This window comes from Salvelinus sp. IW2-2015, linkage group LG5 (genome assembly GCF_002910315.2).
Source record: "Salvelinus sp. IW2-2015 linkage group LG5, ASM291031v2, whole genome shotgun sequence".
Classification (NCBI taxonomy): domain Eukaryota; kingdom Metazoa; phylum Chordata; class Actinopteri; order Salmoniformes; family Salmonidae; genus Salvelinus; species Salvelinus sp. IW2-2015.
Window position 1 is genome coordinate 36,182,471 of NC_036844.1, and position 23,066 is coordinate 36,205,536.

The 23,066-nt window shown below is 42.1% G+C and overlaps 1 protein-coding gene across 1 annotated transcript in view; it reads right to left on the bottom strand.

The window, feature by feature from the left end:
• The window catches only part of LOC111963757 (relaxin receptor 2-like), a 38,035-nt gene that overhangs the window by 10,983 nt on the left and 3,986 nt on the right, over positions 1–23,066 (bottom strand). The window contains exons 2-3 of the mRNA XM_023987248.2: positions 18,894–19,025; positions 17,238–17,335 (exon numbers count right to left, since the gene is read on the bottom strand). Coding sequence (XP_023843016.2) covers positions 17,238–17,335; positions 18,894–19,025 — 230 coding nt within the window. The remainder of the gene's footprint in view (positions 1–17,237; positions 17,336–18,893; positions 19,026–23,066) is intronic.

Here is a 23,066-nt window from a genome sequence, read left to right on the forward strand (position 1 = left end):
TATGTGGTCTCTCTTGTTGTGATGTGTGTTTTTCCCCCGCAGGAGGCCTTTTGCCTTTTGGTAGGCCGTCATTGTAAATAAGAATTTGTTCTTAACTGACTTGCCTAGTTAAATAAATAAAGATGAAATAAAACAACTGACATGTTGTCCACCCAATCAAAGGATCAGAGAATGAATCTAGTACTGAAAGCATAAGCTACAGCTAGCTAGCACTGCAGTGCATAAAATGTGGTGAGTAGTTGACTCAAAGAGAGAGAAAGACAATAGTTGAACAGTTTTGAACAAATTCAGTTCTTACAAAATGAAAGAGAAGTGAGAGAGAAAGAAAGCTAGCTATATTTCTTTGTATGTTTGTTTTCTCCACTTTTCACTTCCTTAGCTAGCAAATGCAGCTAGCTAGTTTAGCCTACTCAAACACTCGGCTCAAATAGTGAGTGATGCTATGTTAGCTAGCTGGCTATGGTTATCCAACACTGGAAGTCTTCCAAGTCAAGGTAAGCTTTTGGTTTTAMACATTTATTGCCACCGGTGCCTGCCGGTGTTGCTGCTAAACTTCTTGCTGACTACACTGTACTGAATGATTTTAGTGGCTTTAGAGAACAGCGCGAAGATACAACGAGCAAAGTGATTATGCTGTTTGTATGTGGCTGCTATGAAAGTGAGCTGTGTTTGTGGAAAATCAGCTGTGAATTCATTCCGCCGATTATGTTGAAAAACCTTTCTTAAACAGAACGAAATGCAACTGTTGGACTAATGATTACACCCTAGATCGGCTAGATGCAGGCAAGAGTGTGCAAGGCGATATTGAATGTCACCTTGATTACAGATTTTTTTTCTCTCGACCTAAGCACCTACGTTGTAAACTTTCATTTGTAGGCTAGGTTGTAGCAACCTCATAGCAGGTTTACTAACTCATTAGTTCTAGTAGCTATGTTGACTATGACGTGACAACGATGTAGGCTGTGTGTAGCGGTAAGCAGTCATGATATGAAGGTTTGGCTTGGAAAGGTTTTTCGCCTGGTCACAGACAGCTGATGTGTTGTGCACTGAAGTCCACAACCGAAGGGAAAAGGGAGAAGGAATTATATATACAAAGAGCAAAGTGAAATTATCATGCTGTCTTTATATGGCTGCTATGAAAGTGAGCTGTGTTTGCGTGTGATCAGGGGTATATTAATTCTCCCGATTCTGTTGAAAAACGTCTTTTAATGAAAGAAAACAGAACAAAATGGGGAGAAACATACCTGAATTTGTCCAATAAAACTCTCATTTGCAACTTCTGGACTAATGATTACACCCTAGATCAGCTAGATGCAGGCAAGAGTATGCAAAGCGGTATTGAATGTGTTACTGTCTGTCACTTTGATTACTCAAAGTTCTCTCAACCTGTGTACCTACACTARCGTTCAAAAGTTTGGGCTCACTTAGAAATGTCCTTGTTTTTGAAAGAAAAGCACATTTTTTGTCTATTAAAATAACATCAAATTGATCAGAAATACAGTATAGACATTTTTTAAGTTGTAATTGACTATTGTAGCTGGAAACGGCAGATTTTTTATGGAAAATCTACATAGGCGTACAGAGGCCCATTATCAGCAACCATCACAGACTGGCCAAGAAAATGAAAAGATTAAGATGAGCAAAAGAACACAGACTCTGGACAGAGATATGGCTTTTTCTTTGCAACTCTGCCTAGAAGGCCAGCATCCCGGGGTCGCCTCTTCACTGTTGACGTTGAGACTGGTGTTTTGCGGGTACTATTTAATGAAGCTGCCAGTTGAGGACTTGTGAGGCGTCTGTTTCTCAAACTAGACACTCTAATGTACTTGTCCTCTTGCTCAGTTGTGCACCGGGGCCTCCCACTCCTCATTCTATTCTGGTTAGAGCCAGTTTGTGAAGGAAGTAGTACACAGCGTTGTACGAGAGCTTCAGTTTCTTGGCAATTTCTCGCATGGAATAGCCTTCATTTCTCAGAACAAGAATAGACTGACGAGTTTCAGAAGAAAGTTCTTTGTTTCTGGCCATTTTGATACTGTAATCGAACCCACAAATGCTGATGCACGAGATACTCAACTKGTCTAAAGAAGGCCAGTTTTATTGCTTCTTTAATCAGAACAACAGTTTTCAGCTGCACTAACATACTTGCACAAGCGTTTTCTAATGATCAATTAGCCTTTTAAATGATAAACTTGGATTAACTAACACAATGTGCCATTGGAACACAGGAGTGATAGTTGCTGATAATGGGCCACTGTACGCCTATGTAGATATTCCATTCAAAATCAACCGTTTCCAGCTACAATAGTCATTCACATTGTTTTTATTGTGGATTCCCATTAGCTGCCGCCAAAGCAGCAGCTACTCTTCCTGGGGTCCAGCAAAATTAAGGCAGTTTATAATTTTTTTAAACATTACAATACATTCACAGATTTCACAACACACTGTGTGCCACCAGGCACCTACTCCACCAATACCACATATATACAGTACTGAATCCATGTGTATGTATAGTGCGTATGTTATCGTGTGTGTGCGTGCATGTTTGTGTTGCTTCACAGTCCCCGCTGTTCCATAAGGTGTTTTTTAAAATCTAATTTTACTGCTTGCGTCAGTTACTTGATATGGAATAGAGTTCCATGTACTCATGGCGCTATGTAGTACTGTGTGCCTCCCATAGTCTGTTCTGGACTTAGGGACTGTGAAGAGAGCTCATGGGTGTCCGAGCTGTGTGCCAGTAGTTTAGACAGACAGCTCGGTGKATTACACATGTCAATACCTCTCAGAAATAAAAGTAGTAATGAAGTCAATCTCTCCTCCACTTTCAGCCAGGAGAGATTGACATGCATATTATTAATATTAGCTCTCTGTGTACATCCAAGGGCCAGCCGTGCTGCCCTGTTCTGAGCCAATTGCAATTTTCCTAAGTCCTTTTTTGTGGCACTTGACCACACGACTGAACAGTAGTCAAGGTGCGACAGTGAGTGTTTTGTTCCAAATACAGAGCTTTTAGTTTTATAAATATTTAGTCCTAACTTATTCCTTACCATCCATTCTGAAACTAACTGCAGCTCTTTGCTGAGCGTTGCAGTCATTTCAGTCACTGTAGTAGCTGACGTGTATAGTGTTGAGTCATCCGCATACATAGACCCCCTGACTTTACTCAAAGTCAGTGGCATGTCGTTAGTAAACATTGAAAAAAGCAAGGGGCCTAAACAGCTACCCTGGGGAATTCCTGATTCTAACTGGATTATATTTGAGAGGCTTCCATTATAGAACACATTATGTGTTTTGTTGAGACAGGCAACTCTTGATCCACATTATAGCAGGGGGTGTAAAGCCATAAGACATACGTTTTTCCAGCTGCAGAGTATGATCGATAATGTCAAAAGCTGCTCTGAAGTCTAACAAGACAGCCCCCACAAMAATTTTATCATCAATTTCTCTTAGCCAATAATCAGTCATTTTATTTTAATTCAAATCAAATTCTATTGGTCACATACACATGGTTAGCAGATGTTAATGCAAGTGTAGCAAAATGCTTGTGCTTCTAGTTTCGACCATGCAGTAATATCTAACAAGTAATCTAACAATTTCACAACAACTACCTTAAAGACACAAAGTAAAGGAATGAATAAGAATATGTACAGTTGAAGTCGGAAGTTTACATACACTTAGGTTGGAGTCATTAAAACTCGTTTTTCAACCACTCCACACATTTCTTGTTAACCTCTTTCAGCTAGGGGGCAGAATTTTTATGTTTGGAAAAATAACGGTTCGCCAAAGGTAAACAGACTATTTCTTCAGATGCAGATGCACATATAATTGACAGATTAGGATAGAACACTCTAAGTTTCCAAAACTGGCAAAATATTGTCGTGAGTATAACAAACTGATTTTGCAGCGACAGATGTAGCTCGACATTCTCTTTCTCTGTAGTATTGAATAGGTTACCGTCCGGTTGAAATATTATGGATTATGTATGTTAAAAACAACCTGAGGTTGATTATAAAAAACGTTTGACATGTTTCTACGAACATTACGGATACTTTTTGAATTTCCGCTGCCTTTCAGGACGGAACGAGCCTGTGGTTTTCTGAACATAACGCGCAAACCAAATGGCGGTTTTTGGTTATAAAACAAATTTATCGAACAAAATAACATTTATTGTGTAACTGGAGTCTCGTGAGTGCAAACATCCGAAGATTATCAAAGGTAAGCGATTAATTTTATTGCTTTTCTGACTTTCGTGACCAAGTAATTTGAGGCTAGCTGTTCTTAGTGTTTTGTCTAGTGATTGATAAACTCACAAACGCTTGGATTGCTTTGCTGTAAAGCATATTTTCAAAATCTGACAAGATAGGTGGATTAACAACAAGCTAAACTGTGTTTTGGTATATTTCATTGTGATTTCATGATTATAAATATTTTTTGTAATATTTTGAATTTTGTTGCAATATTGTTTGTTTAATGTTCATTGTGTTCTGAGATTATCGATACTAGTTGTATTAATATCACTCCGCTAAAGGATCCGTGCGCAAGAAGTTAACAAACTATAGTTTTGGGACGTCGGTTAGGACATCTACTTTGCATGACACAAGTCATTTTTCCAACAATTGTTTACAGACAGATTATTTTACTTACAATTCACTGTATCACAATTCCAGTGGGTCAGAGGTTTACATACACTAAGTTGACTGTGCCTTTAAACAGCTTGGACAATTCCAGAAAATGATGTCATGGCTTTGAAGCTTCTGATAGGCTAATTTACATAATTTGAGTATTTGGAGGGGTACCTGTGGATGTATTTCATGGCCTACCTTCAAACTCAGTGCCTCTTTGCTTGACATCATGGGAAAATCAAAAGAAATCAGCCAGGACCTCCACAAGTCTGGTTCATCCTTGGGAGCAATTTCCAAACGCCTGAAGGTACCACGTTATCTGTACAAATAATAGTATGCAAGTATAAACACCATGGACCACGCAGCCGTCATACCGCTCAGAAGGAGACGCTTTCTGTCTCCTAGAGATGAACGTACTTTGGTGCGAAAAGTGAAAATCAATCCCAGAACAACAGCAAAAGGACAGTGTGAAGATGCTGGAGGAAACAGGTACAAAAGTATCTATATCCACAGTGAAATGAGTCCTATGTCGAAATAACCTGAAAGCCGCTCAGCAAGAAGAAAGCCACTGCTCAAAACCGCCATAAAAGGCCAGACTATAGTTTGCAACTGCACATGGGGACAAAGATCTACTTTTCGAGAAATGTTCTCTGGTCTGATGAAACAAATATAGAACTGTTTGGCCATAATAACCATCGTTATGTTTTGAGGAAAAAGGGGGAGGCTTGCAAGCTGAAGAACACCATCCCAACCGTGAAGCATGGGGTGGCAGCATTATTTTGTGGGTTGCTTTGCTGCAGCTCACAAAATAGATGGCATCATGAGAAGGAAAATGATGTGGATATATTGAAGCAACATCTCAAGACATCAGTCAGGAAGTTAAAGCTTGGTCGCAAATGGATCTTCCAAAGGACAATGACCCCAAGCATACTTCCAAAGTTGTGGCAAAATGCTTAAGGACAACAAAGTCAAGGTATTGGTGGCCATCACAAGCCCTGAACTCAATCCTATAGAACATTTGTGGGCAGAACTGAAAAAGCGTGTGTGAGCAAGGAGGCCTACAACCCTGACTCAGTTACACCAGCTCTGTCAGGAAGAATGGCCAAAATTCACCCAACTTATTGTGGAAGCTTGTGGAAGGCTACCCGAAACGTTTGACCCAAGTTAAACAATTTAAAGGCAATGCTACCAAATACTAATTGAGTGTATGTAAACTTCTGACCCATTGGGAATGTGATGAAAGAAATAAAAGCTGAAATAAATCACTCTACTATTAGTCTAACATTTCAGATTCTTAAAATAAAGTGGTGATCCTAACTGACCTAAGACAGGGAATTTTTACTAGGATTAAATGTCAGGAATTGTGAAAAACTAAGATTAAATGTATTTGGCTAAGGGGGATGTAAACTTCCGACTTCAACTGTACATATAAATATATGGATGAGGATTGCCGTGCGGCATAGGCAAGATGCAGTAGATGGTATAGAGTACAGTATATACATATGAGATGAGTAATGTAGGGTATGTAAACATTATATAAAGTGTCATTGTTTAAAGTGAGTAGTGATACATTATTACATTCAAATTTGTATTATTAAAGTGGCTAGAGATTAGTCAGTATGTTGGCAGCAGCCACTCAATGTTAGTGATGGCTGTTTAGCAGTCTGATGACTTGAGATAGAAGCTGTTTTTCAGTCTCTCGGTCCCAGCTTTGATGCACCTGTACTGACCTCACCTTCTGGATGATAGCGGGGTGAACAGGCAGTGGCTCGGGTGGTTGTTGTCCTTGATGATCTTTTTGGCCTTCCTGTGACATCGGGTGGTGTAGGTGTCCTGGAGGGCAGGTAGTTTGCCCCCGGTGATGCAGACCTCACTACCCTCTGGAGAGCCTTACGGTGTGGCGGAGCAGTTGCCGTACCAGGCGGTAATACAGCCCGACAGGATGCTCTCGATTGTGCATCTGTAAAGTTTGTGAGTGTTTTCGGTGACAAGCAAATTTCTCCTGAGTACGGTGTCTGTGTGGGTGGACCATTTCAGTTTGTCCGTGATGTGTACGCCGAGGAACTTAAATCTTTCCACCTTCTCACTACTGTCCCGTCGATGTGGATAGGGGGGTGCTCCCTCTGCTGTTTCCTGAAGTCACGGTTATCTCCTTTGTTTTGTTGAGTTGAGTATGAGGTTATTTTCCTAACACACACTCCGAGGGCCCTCACCTCCTCCCTGTAGGCCGTCTCGTCGTGTGGCGGGAATCAAGCCTACCACTGTAGTGTCGTCTGCAAACTTGATGATTGTGTTGGAGGCGTGCATGGCCACGCAGTCATGGGTGAACAGGGAGTACAGGAGAGGGCTGAGAATGCACCCTTGTGGGGCCGCAGTGTTGAGGATCAGCGGGGTGGAGATGTTGTTTCCTATCCTCACCACCTGGGGGCGGACCGTCAGAAAGTCCAGGACCCAGTTGCACAGGGCGGGGTCAAGACGCAGGGTCTCGAGCTTAATGACGAGTTTMGAGGGTACTATGGTGTTAAATGCTGAGCTGTGATCGATGAACATAGGTATTCCTCTTCTCCAGATGGGTTAGGGCAGTGTGCAGTGTGGTTGCGATTGCYTCGTCTGTGGACCTATTGGGGCGGTAAGCAAATTGGAGTCGGTCTAGGGTGTCAGGTAGGGTGGAGGTGATATGATCCTTGACTAGTCTCTCAAAGCACTTCATGATGACGGAAGTGAGTACATCGAGCGATAGTTGTTTAGCTCAGTTACCTTAGCTTTCTTGGGAACAGGAACAATGGTYGCCCTCTTGAAACATGTGGGAACAGCAGACTGAGATAGGGATTAATTGAATATGTCCGTAAACACACCAGCCAGCTGGTCTGCGCATGCTCTGAGGACGCGGCTAGGGATGCCGTCTGGGCCGGCAGCCTTGCGAGGGTTAACACGTTTAAATGTTTTACTCACGTTGGCTMRAGTGAAGGAGAGCCCGCAGGTTTTGGAAGCGGGCCGTGTCAGTGGCACTGCATTGTCCTCAAAGCGAGCAAAGAAGTTGTTTAGTCTATCTGGGAGCAAGACGTCGGTGTCCGRGACGGGGCTGGTTTTCTTTTTGTAATCCGTGATTGACTGTAGACCCTGCCWCATACGTCTCGTGTCTGATCCATTGAATTGCGACTCTACTTTGTCCCTATGCTGACGCTTAGCTTGTTTGATTGCCTTGGAGGGAATATCTACACTGTTTGTATTCGGTCATGTTTCCTGTCACCTTGCCATGATTAAAAGCAGTGGTTCGCACTTTCAGTTTTGCGCGAATGCTGCCATCAATCCATGGTTTCTGGTTGGGGAACGCTTTAATAGTCACTGTGGGTACAACATCACTTATGCACTTGCTAATAAACTTGCTCACCGAATCAGCGTATACATCAATGTTGTTGTTTGAGGCTATCCGGAACATATCCCAGTCCACATGATCGAAGCAATCTTGAAGCGTGGAATCTGATCGGACCAGCGTTGAACAGACCTGAGCACGGGCGTTTCCTGTTTTAGTTTCTGTCTATAGGCTGGGAGCAACAAAATGGAGTCGTGGTCAGATTTGCCGAAAGGAAGGCGAGGGATGGCTTTGTATGCGTCGCGGAAGTTAGAGTAGCAATGATCCAGAATGCTGTCAGTCCAGGTCACGCATTCGATAAGCTGATAAAATTTAGTGAGCCTTGTTTTCAGATTAGCTTTGTTAAAATCCCCAGCTACAATAAATGCAGCCTCAGGACATGTGGTTCCGAGTTTACATAGAGTCCAATGAAGTTCTTTCAGGGCCGTCGAGGTGTCTGCTTGGGGGGGGGGGGTATACACGGCTGTGATTATAATTGAAGAGAATTCTCTTGGTAGATAATGCGGTCGGCATTTGACTGTAAGGAATTCTAGGTCAGGTGAACAAAAGGACTTGAGTTCCTGTATGTTGTTATGATCACACCACGACTCGTTAATCATAAGGCATAAACCCCCGCCCTTCTTCTTACCAGAGAGATGTTTGTTTCTGTCGGCGCGATGCGTGAAGAAACCGGGTGGCTGTACCGACTCTGATAATGTATCCCGAGTGAGCCATGTTTCCGTGAAACAGAGAATTTTACAATCTCTGTTGTCTCTCTGGAAGGCAACCCTTGCTCGAATTTCATCTACCTTGTCAAGAGACTGGACATTGGCGAGTAGTATACTCGGGAGCGGTGAGCGATGTGCCTGTCTACGGAGCCTGACCAGAAGACCGCTCTGTCTGCCCCATCTGCGGCGCTGTTGTTTTGGGTCGCCTACAGGGATCCGATCCATTGTCCTGGGTGGTGGTCCAAACAGAGGATCCGCTTTGGGAAAGTCATATTCCTGGTCATAATGTTGGTAAGTTGACGTTTCTCTTATATTCAATAGTTCTTCCCGGCTGTATGTAATAAGACTTACATACAGTGCTGTGCTTGTTTAGTGTCCTTCCCTATAAGCGTGCTGAAATTCTGTTGTCAATTTGTTTACTGTGAAATAGCATTGTATCTGGTCAAACACAATTTTTCCAGAAGTTTAGTAAGGGTTGGTAACAGGCTGATTGGTCAGCTATTTGAGCCAGTAAAGGGGGCTTTACTATTCTTGGGTAGCGGAATGACTTCAGCTTCCCTTCAGGCCTGAGGGCACACGCTCTCTAGTAGGCTTAAATTGAAGATGTGGCAGATAGGAGTGGAAATAGTTTGCTATTATCCTCAGTAATTTTCCATCCAGATTGTCAGACCCCGGGGGCTTGTCATTGTTGATAGACAAGAATAATTTTTTCACCTCTTCCAAACTGACTTTACGGAATTCAAAAGCACAATGCTTGTCTTTCATAATTTGGTCCGATATACTTGGATGTGTAGTGTCAGTGTTTGTTGATGTCATACTTAAGTTTGCTTATCTTGCCAATGAAAAAGGCATTAAAGTAGTTTGCGATATCAGTGGGCTTGGTGACGAATGAGACATCTGATTCACTGAATGAAGGACCCGAGTTATATTTTTTCCCCAAAATGTAATTTAAGGTGCCCCAATGCTTTCTACTATCATTCTTTATATAAGTTATCTTTGTTTCATAAATGTTATAATTTTTTATTTATTTAGGTTAGTCACATGATTTATTAATTTGCAGTAAGTTTGACAAATCACTTGGGCTGCCAGACTTAATTGCCATACCTTTTGCCTCATCCCTCTCAACCATACAATTTTTCAATTCCTAATCAATCCAAGGGGATATAGCAGTTTTTACAGTCATTTTCTTAATGGGCGCATTCTTATTAGTAACTGAAATAAGTAGTTTCATAAATGCATCTAGAGCAGCATCTGGTTGATCCTCATTACACACCACGGACCATCAAATATTCTTTACATCATCAACATATGAATAACTACAAAACTTATTGTATGACCTCTTATACACTATATTAGGCCCAGCCTTTGGAACTTTAGTTTTCCTAGATATGGCTATTATATTGTGATCACTACATCCTATGGATTTGGATACTGCTTTAAAGCAAATATCTGCAGCATTAGTAAAGATGTGATCAATACATGTTGAGGATTTAATGCCTGTGCTGTTTGTAACTACCCTGATAGGTTGACTGACAACCTGATCCAGGTTGCAGGCACTGGTTACAGTTTGAAGTTTTTTCCTGAGTGGGCAGCTTGATGATAGCCAGTCAATATTTAAATCACCCAGACAATATACCTCTCTGTTGATATCACATACATTATCAAGCATTTCACACATTATCCAGATACTGACTGTTAGCACTTGGTGGTCTATAGCAGCTTCCCACAAGAATGGGCTTTAGGTGAGGCAGATGAACCTGTAGCCATATTACTTCAACACTATTTAACATTAGATCGTTAACAATGTCTACACTGTATTTCTGATCAATTTGATGTTATTTTAATGGACAGAAAAGTAGTTTCTTTCAAGAACAAGGACATTTCTAAGTGACCCCAAACTTTTGAACGGTGGTGTACATTGTAAACTTCCATTCATATGGTAGGTTGTAGTAACCTCATGATGGTTGTAGGGAACATTTGAGTATCATGTGGTAGCCTAAACCTATGGATGTTACATTGAGCTGGTTGAATGGAATATGAATGAAAGTCATCCAATATGCTGTAATAGAAATAAGGCCKAAAAATATTGTCCTCCCTCGTCATCATCCCTCATCCACTGATGTACTGTGGATGAATACATGAAATTGAATTGTGATGATAACAGTGAATGAACTTGGCACACAATGTACTTCGTTTTCCATTTTCTTTTTAAAATCAGGAATAATACTTGATTTAATTGTGTATGAAATTGTTATGGTAAAAAAAATGCATAAAAGGAGAGTAATTACCCATAATTCTGCACCTTTCTATAGCTGCATCATCATGATGTCGTGACTGCAAAGAAAATCAGTTGATCCACTGGGACTTTTAAAAGACAGATTAACTTTCTGTTTTGTCCGCTTAGACTAAAGTATGTTTGTGCTAGTCTTTTTTCAGTAAGTCGTGTTCTTTTGATTATTAATGTAATGGCAATTTTGACTTATCATTTCGTTTAGATGAATGTATTTATGTTTTGAGAAGGCAACTACATATTGAAAATGTATTTTAAATGTTTTGCATTAGGCCACTGAGTTAGTTCTGTGTCATGTGAACATCGCCATGAAAATAGACAATATTGTAAAACATTTATTATTGAGAAAAACTGTTAATAAAGGCAAAATACAAATAGTTATACAATATACAGTACCAGTCAAAAGTTTGGACACACCTACTCATTCATGGCTTGTTCTTTATTTTTACAATTTTATACATTGTAGAATAATAGTGAAAACATCAGAACTATGAATTAACACATATGTAATCATGAAGTAACCAAAAAAGTGTTAAACAAATGAAAATATATTTTATATTTGAGATTCTTCAAAGTACCCACCCTTTGCCTAGATCAAATCAAATCAAGTTTATTTTATATAGCCCTTCGTACATCAGCTAATATCTCGAAGTGCTGTACAGAAACCCAGCCTAAAACCCCAAACAGCAAGCAATGCAGGTGAGACACAGAGCTTTGACAGCTTTGCCTAGAGGACAGTTGGCCTTCTCTCAACCAGCTTCATGAGGAATGCTTTTCCAACAGTCTTGAAGGAGTTCCCACATATGCCGAGCACTTGTTGGCTGCTTTTCCTTCACTCTGCGGTCCAAGTCATCCCAAACCATCTCAATTGGGTTGAGGTTGGGTGATTGTGGAGGCCAGGTCATCTGATGGAAAACTCCATCACTCTCCTTCTTGGTCAAATTGCCCTTACACAGCTTGGAGGTGTGTTTTGGGTCAATGTCCTGTTGAAAAAAGAATGATAGTACCACTAAGCGCAAACCAGATGGGATGGCGTATTGCTGCAGAATGCTGTGGTAGACATGCTGGTTAAGTGTGCCTTGAATTCTAAATAAATCACAGACAGTGTAAGCACCCTTACACCATCACACCACCTCCGCCATGCTTCACGGTGGGAACCACATATGCGGGGATCATCCGTTCACCTACTCTGTGTCTCACAAAGACACAGCAGTTGGAACCAAAAATCTCAAATTTGTACTCATCAGACTAAAGGACAGATTTCCACTGGTCTAATGTCCATTGCTTGTGTTTCTTTTTCTTGGCACAAGCAAGTCTCTTTTTATTATTGCTGTCCTTTAGTAGTGGTTCCTTTGCAGCAATTGTACCATGAAGGCCTGATTCATGCATTCCCCTCTGAACAGTTGATGTTGAGATGTGTTCTGTTACTTGAACTCTGTGAAGCATTTATTTGGGCTGCAATCTGAGGTGCAGTTAACTCTAATGAACTTATCCTCTGCAGCAGAGGTAACTCTGGGTCTTCCTTTCCTGTGGAGGTCCTCATGGGAGCCAGTTATCACAGCGCTTGATGGTTTTTGAGACTGCACTTGAAGAAACTTTCAAAGTACTTGAAATCTTCCGGATTTACTGACCGTCATGTCTTAAAATAATGGACTGTCATTTCTCTTTGCTTATTTGAGCTGTTCCTGCCATAATATTGACTTGGTCTTTTACAAAATAGGTCTATCTTCTGTATATCACCCCTACCTTGTCACAACACAAGTGATTGGCTCAAACACATTAAGAAGGAAATAAATTCCACAAATTAACTTTTAACAAGGCACACATGTTAATTGAAATGCATTCCAGGTGACAACCTCATGAAGCTGGTTGAGAGAATGCCAAGAGTGTGCAAAGCTGTCATCAAGGCAAAGGGTGGCTACTTTGAAGAATCTCAAATATAACATATAATTAGATTTGTTTAACACCTTTTTAGGTTACTTCATGGTTCCATATGTGTTATTTCATAGTTATGTCTCCACTATTATTCTACAATGTAAAGAAAAACCCTGGAAAGAGTAGGTGTGATCAAACTTTTGATTGGTACTGTATACACATATACAGTATATACAGTGTACGGTGCATTCAGAAAGTATTCAGACCGCTTGACTTTTTACACATTTTGTTATGTTACAGCCTTACTTTAAAATGGATTAAATAAAAAAAAAATCCTCATCAATCTACACAAAATCACCCCATAATGACAAAGCAAAAACATGTTTCTAGAAATGTTTGCAAATGTATAAAAAAATAAAGACAGAAATACCTGATTTACATAAGTATTCAGACCCTTTGCTATGAGATTTGAAATTGAGCTCAGGTGCATCCTGTTTCCATTGATCATCTATGTTTCTACAACTTGATCAGAGTCCACCTGTGGTGGAACATGATTTGGAAAGGCACACACCTGTCCATTTAAAGTCCCACAGTTGACAGTGCATGTCAGAGCAAAAACCAAGCCATGAGGTCGAAGGAATTGTCTGTAGAGCTCCGAGACAGGATTGTGTCAAGGCACAGATCTGGGGAAGGGTACCAAAAACGTTCTGCAGCATTGAAGGTCCCCAATAACACAGTGGCCTCCATCTTTCTTGAATGGAAGAAGTTTGGAAGCACCAAGACTCTTCCTAGAGCTCCAGAGTTCCACTGTGGAGATGGGAGAACCTTCCAGAAGGACAACCATCTCTGCAGCACTCCACCAATCAGGCCTTTATGGTAGAGTGGCCAGACGGAAGCCACTCCTCAGTAAAAAGCGCAACCCCACTTGGAGTTTCCCAAAAGGCATCTAAAGACTCTCAGACCATGAGAAACAAGATTCTCTGGTCTGATGAAACCAAGATTGAACTCTTTGGCTTGAATGCCAAGTGTCACGTCTGGATGAAACCTGGCACCATCCCTACGGTGACGCATGGTGGTGGCATCATGCTGTGGGGATGTTTTTCAGCCGCAGTGACTGGGAGACTAATCAGGATCAAGGGAAAGATGAACAGAGCAAAGTATAGTGAGATTCTTGATGAAAACCTGCTCCAGAGCACTCAGGACCTCAGACTGGGGCAAAGGTTCACCTTCCAGTAGGACAACGACCATAAGCACACAGCCAAGACAACGCAGGCGTGGCTTTGGGACAAGTCTCTGAATGTCCTTGAGTGGCCCATCCAGAGCCCGGACTTGAACCCGATTGAACATCTCTGGAGTGACTCTCCCCATTCAACCTGACAGAGCTTGAGGATCTGCAGAGAAGAATGAGAGAAACTCCCCAAATACAGGTGTGCCAAGCTTGTAGCATCATACCCAAGAAGACTTGAGGCTGTAATCGCTGCCAAAGGTGCTTCAACAAAGTACTGAGTAAATACTTATGCAAATGTGATATTTCTGTGTTTTCAAGTTCTAAAAACCTGTTTTTGCTTTGTCATTATGGGGTATTGCATGTAGAGCAGTGGTTCCCAAATTTGTTATAGTCCCGTACCCCTTCCACCATTCAACCTCCAGCTGTACCCCCTCTAGCACCAGGGTCAGTGCACTCTCAAATGTTGTTTTTTGCCATCATTGTAAGCCTGCCACACACACACACACACAAACACACACTATACGATACATTTATTAAACATAAGAATGAGTGTGAGTTTTGTCACAACCCGGCTCGTGGGAAGTGACAAAGAGCTCTTATAGTACCAGGGCACAAATAACAATATAATAATAATCACAAATTTTGCTCTTTATTTAGCCATCTTACATATAAAACCTTATTTGTTGATCAAAAATTGTGAATAACTCACCACAGGTTAATGAGAAGGGTGTGCTTGAACCATACAACCATGCAATATTGGGTTGTATTGAAGAGAGTCTCAGTCTTAAATCATTATCCACACACAGTCTGTGCCTGTACTTTGTTTTTTCATGCTAGTGAGGGCCGAGAATCCACTCTCACATAGGTACGTAGTTGCAAAGGGCATCAGTGTCTTAACAGCGCGATTTGCCAAGGAAAGACATTGAGCGCAGCCCTATCCAGAAATCTGGCAGTGATTAAATTACATTTTCACAGAACCGCTTGTTGCAATTTCAATGAGGCTCTCTTGTACAGATATCGGTAAGTGGACTGGAGGGATAACGAATCCAGTTCATGTCGTCCGTTTCGGGAAAGTACCTGCGTAATTGCGCACTCAACTCACTCAGGTGATTCGCTATATCACATTTGACATTGTCCGTAAGCTTGAGTTCATTTGCATACAAAAAAAATCATACAATGATGGAAAGACCTGTGTGTTGTCCCAGAAAAGAGCTCCAACTTCTTAATCATAGCCTCAGTTTTGTCCTGCACATTTAATATAGTTGCGGAGTACCTGTAATCCTAGATTCAGATCATTCAGGCGAGAAAAAACATCACCCAGATAGGCCAGTCGTGTGAGAAACTCGTCCTCATGCAAAGCAGTCAAACAAGTGGAAATGATGGTCAGTAAAGAAAACTTTAAGCTCGTCTCTCAATTTAAAAAAAACTTGCCAATACTTTGCACTTCTGTATGTTGTAAAAGCGTTACATGGTCGCTGACCATATCATTGCATAATGCAGAAAATACTAAGTTTTCACTGTAGTGTCCAAAACATCTTTCAAGCAGTCAGGCATTCGCTTGGCAGCAAGAGCCTCTCGGTGGATGCTGCAGTGTACCCAATTGGCGTCGGGAGCAACTGCTTGCACGTGCGTTACCACTCCACTATGTCTCCCTGTCATGGCTTTTGCTCCATCAGTACAAATACCAACACATCTTGACCACCAAGTCCATTTGATGACATAAAGCTGTCCAGTACTTAAAAAATATCGCCTCAAGTTGTCCTGGTTTCCAGTGGTTTGCAGAAGATCCTTCTTCCTTAATGGACCCCCCATAAACGTAACGGACAAATACCAGGAATTGTGCCAGGCCCGCCACGTCTGTTGACTCATCCAGCTGTAACGCATATAATTCACTGGCTTGTATGCGAAAAAAACAAAACATCTCCTGCCATGTCACTGATGTGTCATGAAACAGTGTTGTTTGATGAAGGCGTTGTCCAGCAGCAGCAGGAAGAATACATTTCTTCACATGGGGCTTGCCTGTCCTAGCCACTAGGTAGCTCACCATATAAGATGCTTCTAGCCCCTCTTATTAATGGTATCTGTTGCTTTTATACATGTCTTATTACTCGAACGTAGTCTTTATTCTCGCTCGAAAAGCTCCTGTGGCTTTTCAAATTGTCATGTTTCGTTTCTAAATGTCTGCGCAAGAGTGAAGGTTTCCCGCGAGAGAGTAACGGTTAATGTGATTGGAATTATTTGACTAGGCTAGGTATGAGACTAGGTATGTGACATTGTGTTGTAATTTCGCTAAACAAATAAACACTATTTTTGGCAGTGAAACGAGGCTACTCAGGCGAGAGAAAAAAAACTCACCCAAATGTATAGTCCCATTGGACAATGTAAATGCACTGTTTGAAAATGTGAAGAATCATTTTTTTAATTTGGCGTACCCCCGGCGGCATTGCGCGTACCCCCACCCAGTTTGGAAATACCTGGTGTAGATTGATGAGAGAATTTTTTTTTCAATCAAGCTTAGAATAAGGCTGTAACGTAACAAAATGTGGAAAAAGTCAAGGTGTCTGAATACTTTCCGAATGCACCGTATGTATAAATATATATATTTAAAAAAATTATATTTACCAGTGGTAGAAGGTAAATTGAAAGAAAAAACTGGAGGCTACGTCCCTAATGGCTTCCTATTCCTGATCAAAAGTAGTGCACTATACAGGAAATAGGGTGCCATCTGGTGCCATCTGATCTTTGTTTGCTATACTCGGCCTTGTCTCAGGATGGTAAGTTGGTGGTTGAAGGTATCCCTCTAGTGGTGTGGGGGCTGTGCTTTGGCAAAGTGGGTGCTGTTATATCCTGCCTGTTTGGCCCTGTCCGGGGGTATCATCGGATGGGGCCACAGTGTCTCCTGACCCCTCCTGTCTAAGCCTCGGCACAGCCAAAAGAGGACTGGCCACCCCTCATAGCCTGGTTCCTCTCTAGGTTTCTTCCTAGGTTTTGGCCTTTCTAGGGAGTTTTTCCTAGCCACCATGCTTCTTCACCTGCATTGCTTGCTGTTTGGGGTTTTAGGCTGGGATTCTGTACAGCACTTTGATATATCAGCTGATGTAAGAAGGGCTATATAAATTGATTTGATTTGATATGCATCCACTACCTGTTCTCTGAAGAAGCTGGTCGTCAGGGTGTAGAGGATGGGGTTCAGGGCACTGTTGATGGGTAATATGAAGATCACCACCCAGGATGAGATGGTACCTGGAGGGGGAGAGAGAGGGAGTGAGAGGTGTGTGCATGTGGGGTGGGGTGTGTGTGTGTGTGTGTGTGTGTGTGTGTGTGTGTGTGTGTGTGTGTGCTTGTGTATTTGCTCCCTTAAAAAAAGATTACCAAAAATGAATTAATACAAATACTGAGCTACAGCTGTCTCTTATACACATCTAGATGTGTATAAGAGACAGGTGTGTGTGTGTGTGTGTGTGTGCTTGTGTATTACCTGCAGTGTTGGGGAGTAGTGAATTTCATGTAGGTCAACTAGTAATTTAACTTTGTTTTTCATTAGCTTGGTGTAGTTGAACTCAATTCAAATCTTGGTAGTGTTTCCACTAGTTAATAGCTTTTTTTTTTTACCATGTCACAGTGTAGCTAACTACTGGAACTACACACTATTATTTTACCATGTAGCGGTATAGTTAACTACTGGAAATACACACTACTGTTTTACCATGTAGCGGTGTAGCTAACTACTGGAACTACACACTACTGTTTTAACATGTAGCGGTGTAGCTAACTACTGGAACTACACACTACTGTTTTAACATGTAGCGGTGTAGCTAACTACTGGAACTACACACTACTGGCGTTGTCCCGGGTGGCGCAGTGGTCTAGGGCACTGCATCGCAGTGCTAGCTGCGCCACCAGAGTCTCTGGGTTCGCGCCCAGGCTGGGCTGGGTTCGCGCCCAGGCTCTGTCGCAGCCGGCCGCAACCGGGAGATCCGTGGGGCGACGCACAATTGGCATAGCGTCGTCCGGGTTAGGGAGGGTTTGGCCGGTAGGGATATCCTTGTCTCAGTATGTAAAAAAAATACAAAATAATAAAATGTATGCACTCTACTGTAAGTCGCTCTGGATAAGAGCGTCTGCTCTTGGCCGGTAGGGATATCCTTGTCTCAGTATGTAAAAATGTAATAAAATGTATGCACTCTACTGTAAGTCGCTCTGGATAAGAGCGTCTGCTAAATGACTAAAAATGTAAAATGTACTGTTTTACCGTGTAGCTAACTACTGGAACTACACACTACTGTTTTAACATGTAGCGGTGTAGCTAACTATTGGAACTACACACTACTGTTTTACCATGTAGCGGTGTAACTAACTACTGGCACTACACACTACTGTTTTAACATGTAGCGGTGTAGCTAACTATTGGAACTACACACTACTGTTTTACCATGTAGCGGTGTAGCTAACTACTGGAACTACACACTACTGTTTTACCATGTAGCGGTGTAGCTAACTACTGGAACTACACACTACTGTTTTACCATGTAGCGGTGTAGCTAACTACTGGAACTACACACTACTGTTTTCACAAAAATAAAATATGGGTGAAGTAGGCAATTGTTTCCTTTCTTTTTCGGCATCAGACCTGCCTAATTCTCACTTGAAACAGTATTTACCTGGCATCTCGACCTACAACAGGGACAGTATTTACCTGGTATCTCGACCTGCAACAGGGACAGTATCTACCTGGCATCTCAACCTACAACAGGGACAGTATTTACCTGGTATCTCGACCTGCAGCAGGGACAGAAATTACCTGGTATCTCGACCTGCAGCAGGGACAGTATCTTGACCAGGAAGATGGGGATCCAGCAAAGGGCGTCAGAGAAGACGATGAAGAAGAACCTGTTAGCTACAGCCACATCTCTGTGTAGCCTGCTCCTCAGGTCTGTAACAGAACAACATGTTAGCTACAGCCACATCTCTGTGTAGCCTGCTCTTCAGGTCTGTAACAGAACAGTCTGTTAGCTACAGCAACGTCTCTGTGTAGCCTGCTCTTCAGGTCTGTAACAGAACAGCCTGTTAGCTACAGCAACGTCTCTGTGTAGCCTGCTCTTCAGGTCTGTAACAGAACAGCCTGTTAGCTACAGTCAGGTCTCTGTGTAGCCTGGTCCTCAGGTCTGTAAACATAACAGCCTGTTAGCTACAGTCAGGTCTCTGTGTAGCCTGGTCCTCAGGTCTGTAACAGAACAGCCTGTTAGCTACAGTCAGGTCTCTGTGTAGCCTGGTCTTCAGTTCTGTAACAGAACAGCCTGTTAGCTACAGTCAGATCTCTGTGTAGCTTGGTCTTCAGGTCTGTAACAGAACAGCCTGTTAGCTACAGCCAGGTCTCTTTGTAGCCTGGTCCTCAGGTCTGTAACAAAACAGCCTGTTAGCTACAGCCAGGTCTCTGTGTAGCTTGGTCTTCAGGTCTGTAACAAAACAGCCTGTTAGCTACAGCCAGATCTCTGTGTAGCCTGCTCCTCAACAAAGCTTCAACTACAAATAATATTCAAGTAAGAGATTGTTTACTTTTTACAAGAGGGTTCAGAGTTCACTTGTGGTCTTCCTTTACAGGGCCTGAAAGTATTCACACCCCTTGACCTATTCCACATTTTTTTGTGTTCAGCTTGAATTTAAAATAGATAAAATTAAGATTTTGCGTCACTGGCCTACACACAATGCCCCATAATGTCAAAGTGGAATTATGCTTTTAGAAATGTTTACAAATTCCTTAAAAATTTAAAGCTGAAATGTATTGAGTCAATAAGTATTCAACCTCTTTGTTGTGGCAAGCCTAAGTTCAGGAGTAAAAATGTGCTTAACAAGTCACATAATAAGTTGCATGGACTCACTCCGTGTGCAATAGTGTTTAACATGATTTTTGAATTACTTCACCAGTGAATTTCAAACACATAGTTAACCACAAAWGCAGACATTGAATWTTCCTTWGAGCATGGTGAAGTTATTAATTACACTTTGGAAGCTGAATCAATACAACCAGTCACAACAAAGATACAGGCGTCCTTCCTAACTGAGTTGCCGGAGAGGAAGGAAACCGCTAAGTGATTTTATCATGAGGCCAATGACTTTAAATAGGTTACAGAGTGTAGTGGCTGTGACAGGAGAAAACTGAGGATGGATCAACAACATTGTAGTTATTCCACAGTGTGAATCTAAATGACAGAATGCAAAGGAGGAAGCTTGTACAGAATTTAAAACAAATCCTAAACATGCACCCTGTTTATAATAAGGCACAAAAGTCAGACTGCTAAAAAAATTGGCTAAGAAATGTACTTTATGTCCAGAATACAAAGCATTATGTTTGGTTGAAATCCAACACAACACATCACTGAGTACCACTCTTCATACAGTATTTTCAAGCATGGTGGTGGCTGCATCATGTTATGGGTATGCTTGTCATCGGCAAGGACTTTAGTTTTTTAGGATAACAATAAATGGAATAGAGCTAAGCACAGGCAAAATCCAACAGGAAAACCTGGTTCAGTCTGCTTTCCAACAGACACTGGGGGACAAATTCACCTTTCAGCAGGACAATAACCTAAAACACAAGGTTCGTTCCTACACACATTGAGTCACGTGGCCGTGGCTTGCTAGATAAAGCAGGCACACAGGTATTGAGGCATTCAGTTACTGTTATATTGAACGTCAGAATGGGCAAAACGAGTGACCTAAGTGACTTTGAGCGTGGTATGATCTTCGGTGCCAGGTGTGCCGGTTCCAGTATCTCAGAGACAGCCATCCTCCTGGGATTTTCACGCACGACAGTGTCAAGGGTTTACCGAGAATGGTGCTACAAACAAAAACACATTCAGTCAGCGGCAGTCCTGGGGACGAAAACTGCTAGTTGATGAGAGGTGGAAGGACAATGGCAAGAATCGACAAGAACAGGCAGGCCACAAACAGGCAGATAACGGCGCAGTACAAAAGTGGTGCAGAATCTCGGTACGCTCAACTCCTTGGTCCTTGTCACGGATGGGCTATTGCAGCAGATGACCACACTGGACTCCACTCCTATCAGCTAAAAACAAGAAGTGGCTCCAGTAGAAAAACATCACCTGGTCCGACGAATCCTGGTTCCTATTGCGTCATGCTGATGACAGGTTCAGGATTTGGCGTAATCAGCACGAGTCAGAGGCTGGTGGCACCTTAATTGGGGAGAATGGGCTTGTGGTAATGACTGGAGCGGAATCAGTGGAATGGAATCAAATAGATCAAACACACGGTTTCTGGGTGTTTATTGCCATTCCATATGCTCCGTACCGGCCATTACTATGAGCAGTTCCCCTCAGCAGCCTCCACTGGCATGAGTCCATGGCCCCATCCTACCTGGTGTCAACTGGCCAATGAGTGTACACATTGATTGCTCTAAATGTTGAAAATGCGTGGGCACGGGAGAGAAACAAACTGGTGCAGTTTGAGTTCATGTGGCGGAGTGTGATGCAGCGCTGGAGAAAGGGGTGTGAGCTGGTGGGTCAAGGCAGGGTGACGTGTTTGTATGTGTTTGTTTTGTATTTAAAAAATGTAAAAACATACAAAAAAATGATGTTCCTGAGTGGCCTAGTTACAGTTTTGACTTCAATCGGCTTGAAAATATATGGCAAGACTTGGAAATGGTTGTCTAGCAATGGTTAACAACCAACTTGATTGAGCTTGAATATTTTTTGTATAATAATGTGCAAATATTGTATAATCCAGGTGTGCAAAGCTCTTGGAGACTTACCCAGAAAGACTCACAGCTGTAATCACTGACAAAGGTGAATCTAACACTCTCAGGAGTGTGAATAATTATGTAAATGAGATATTTCTGTATTTCATTTTTAATAAATGTGCAAAAATGCCCTAAAAACACATTTTCACTTTCTCATTATGGGATATTGTGATGTCATTATGGTATATTGTGATGTCATTATGGGGTATTGTGATGTCATTATGGGATATTGTGTGTAGATGGGTGAGAAAAACATATATTGAATCCATTTTGAATTCAGGCTGTAACACAACATGTGGAACAACTCCAGAGGTATGAATACTTTCTGAAGGGACTGTACTGTTAGCATTGATTCCAGTCTTATAGATGGAGTAGAACATGGAGGAGTAGGAGAACACTATCACCAGGAAGGCTACCAGGTTCAGACCTATGGAGACACCACACACACAGTGCAGAATAAACACATGCATACACAGGGGGAGACCCAGTGCAGAATTAACACACACACACACACTCGTTATAGGAGAACACTATCACCAGGAAGGCTAACAGGTTCAGACCCTTAGAGAGAGATTTTAGATATTTAGAAACCTTTTAATTGCACAATTTAGAGAGAGCGAGGGAGAAGGAGAGAGAGAGAGAGAGAGAGAGAGAGGAGAGAGAGAGAGAGAGAGAGAGAGAGAGAGAGAGATAGAGGATACACTGTGCATGAGAGAAATACATGCAGGCTGGCAGGCACACACACACACACACACACACACACACACACACACACAAGTCCGAAGGAATATTCCGATAGAGTATCCTTTTGCAGTGGGTTTCTCCTGTCTGTCAGAGTGTAGGGGGAAGCAGACCCCGTTGCGACCATAGTAGTTTCCAAACAGATCGTCGTTCAGCAAGGGAACCACAGCGATGATGAACCCCAGCACCCAGATAGACACTAGCACCACCTAGTGGGGAGATATGGTACAACATACTGTCTATAGGCCCTATAGCACAGTATTCACATCTTACCCTGGAGGTCCAGACTACTGGTGGTTTTCTGTTCTACCTGATAGTGTCCCAGGTCTAAATCAGTGCCTGATTAAAGGGAAAGAATGAAAAGAAGCCTTTGAGGTCCAGAGTTGGAATTGAAGGGATAAAATGTGACTGACTGGCTCAAACCGGGGGAGGCAGGTAGCCTAGTGGTTAGAGAGTTGGGCCAGTAACTGAAAGGTT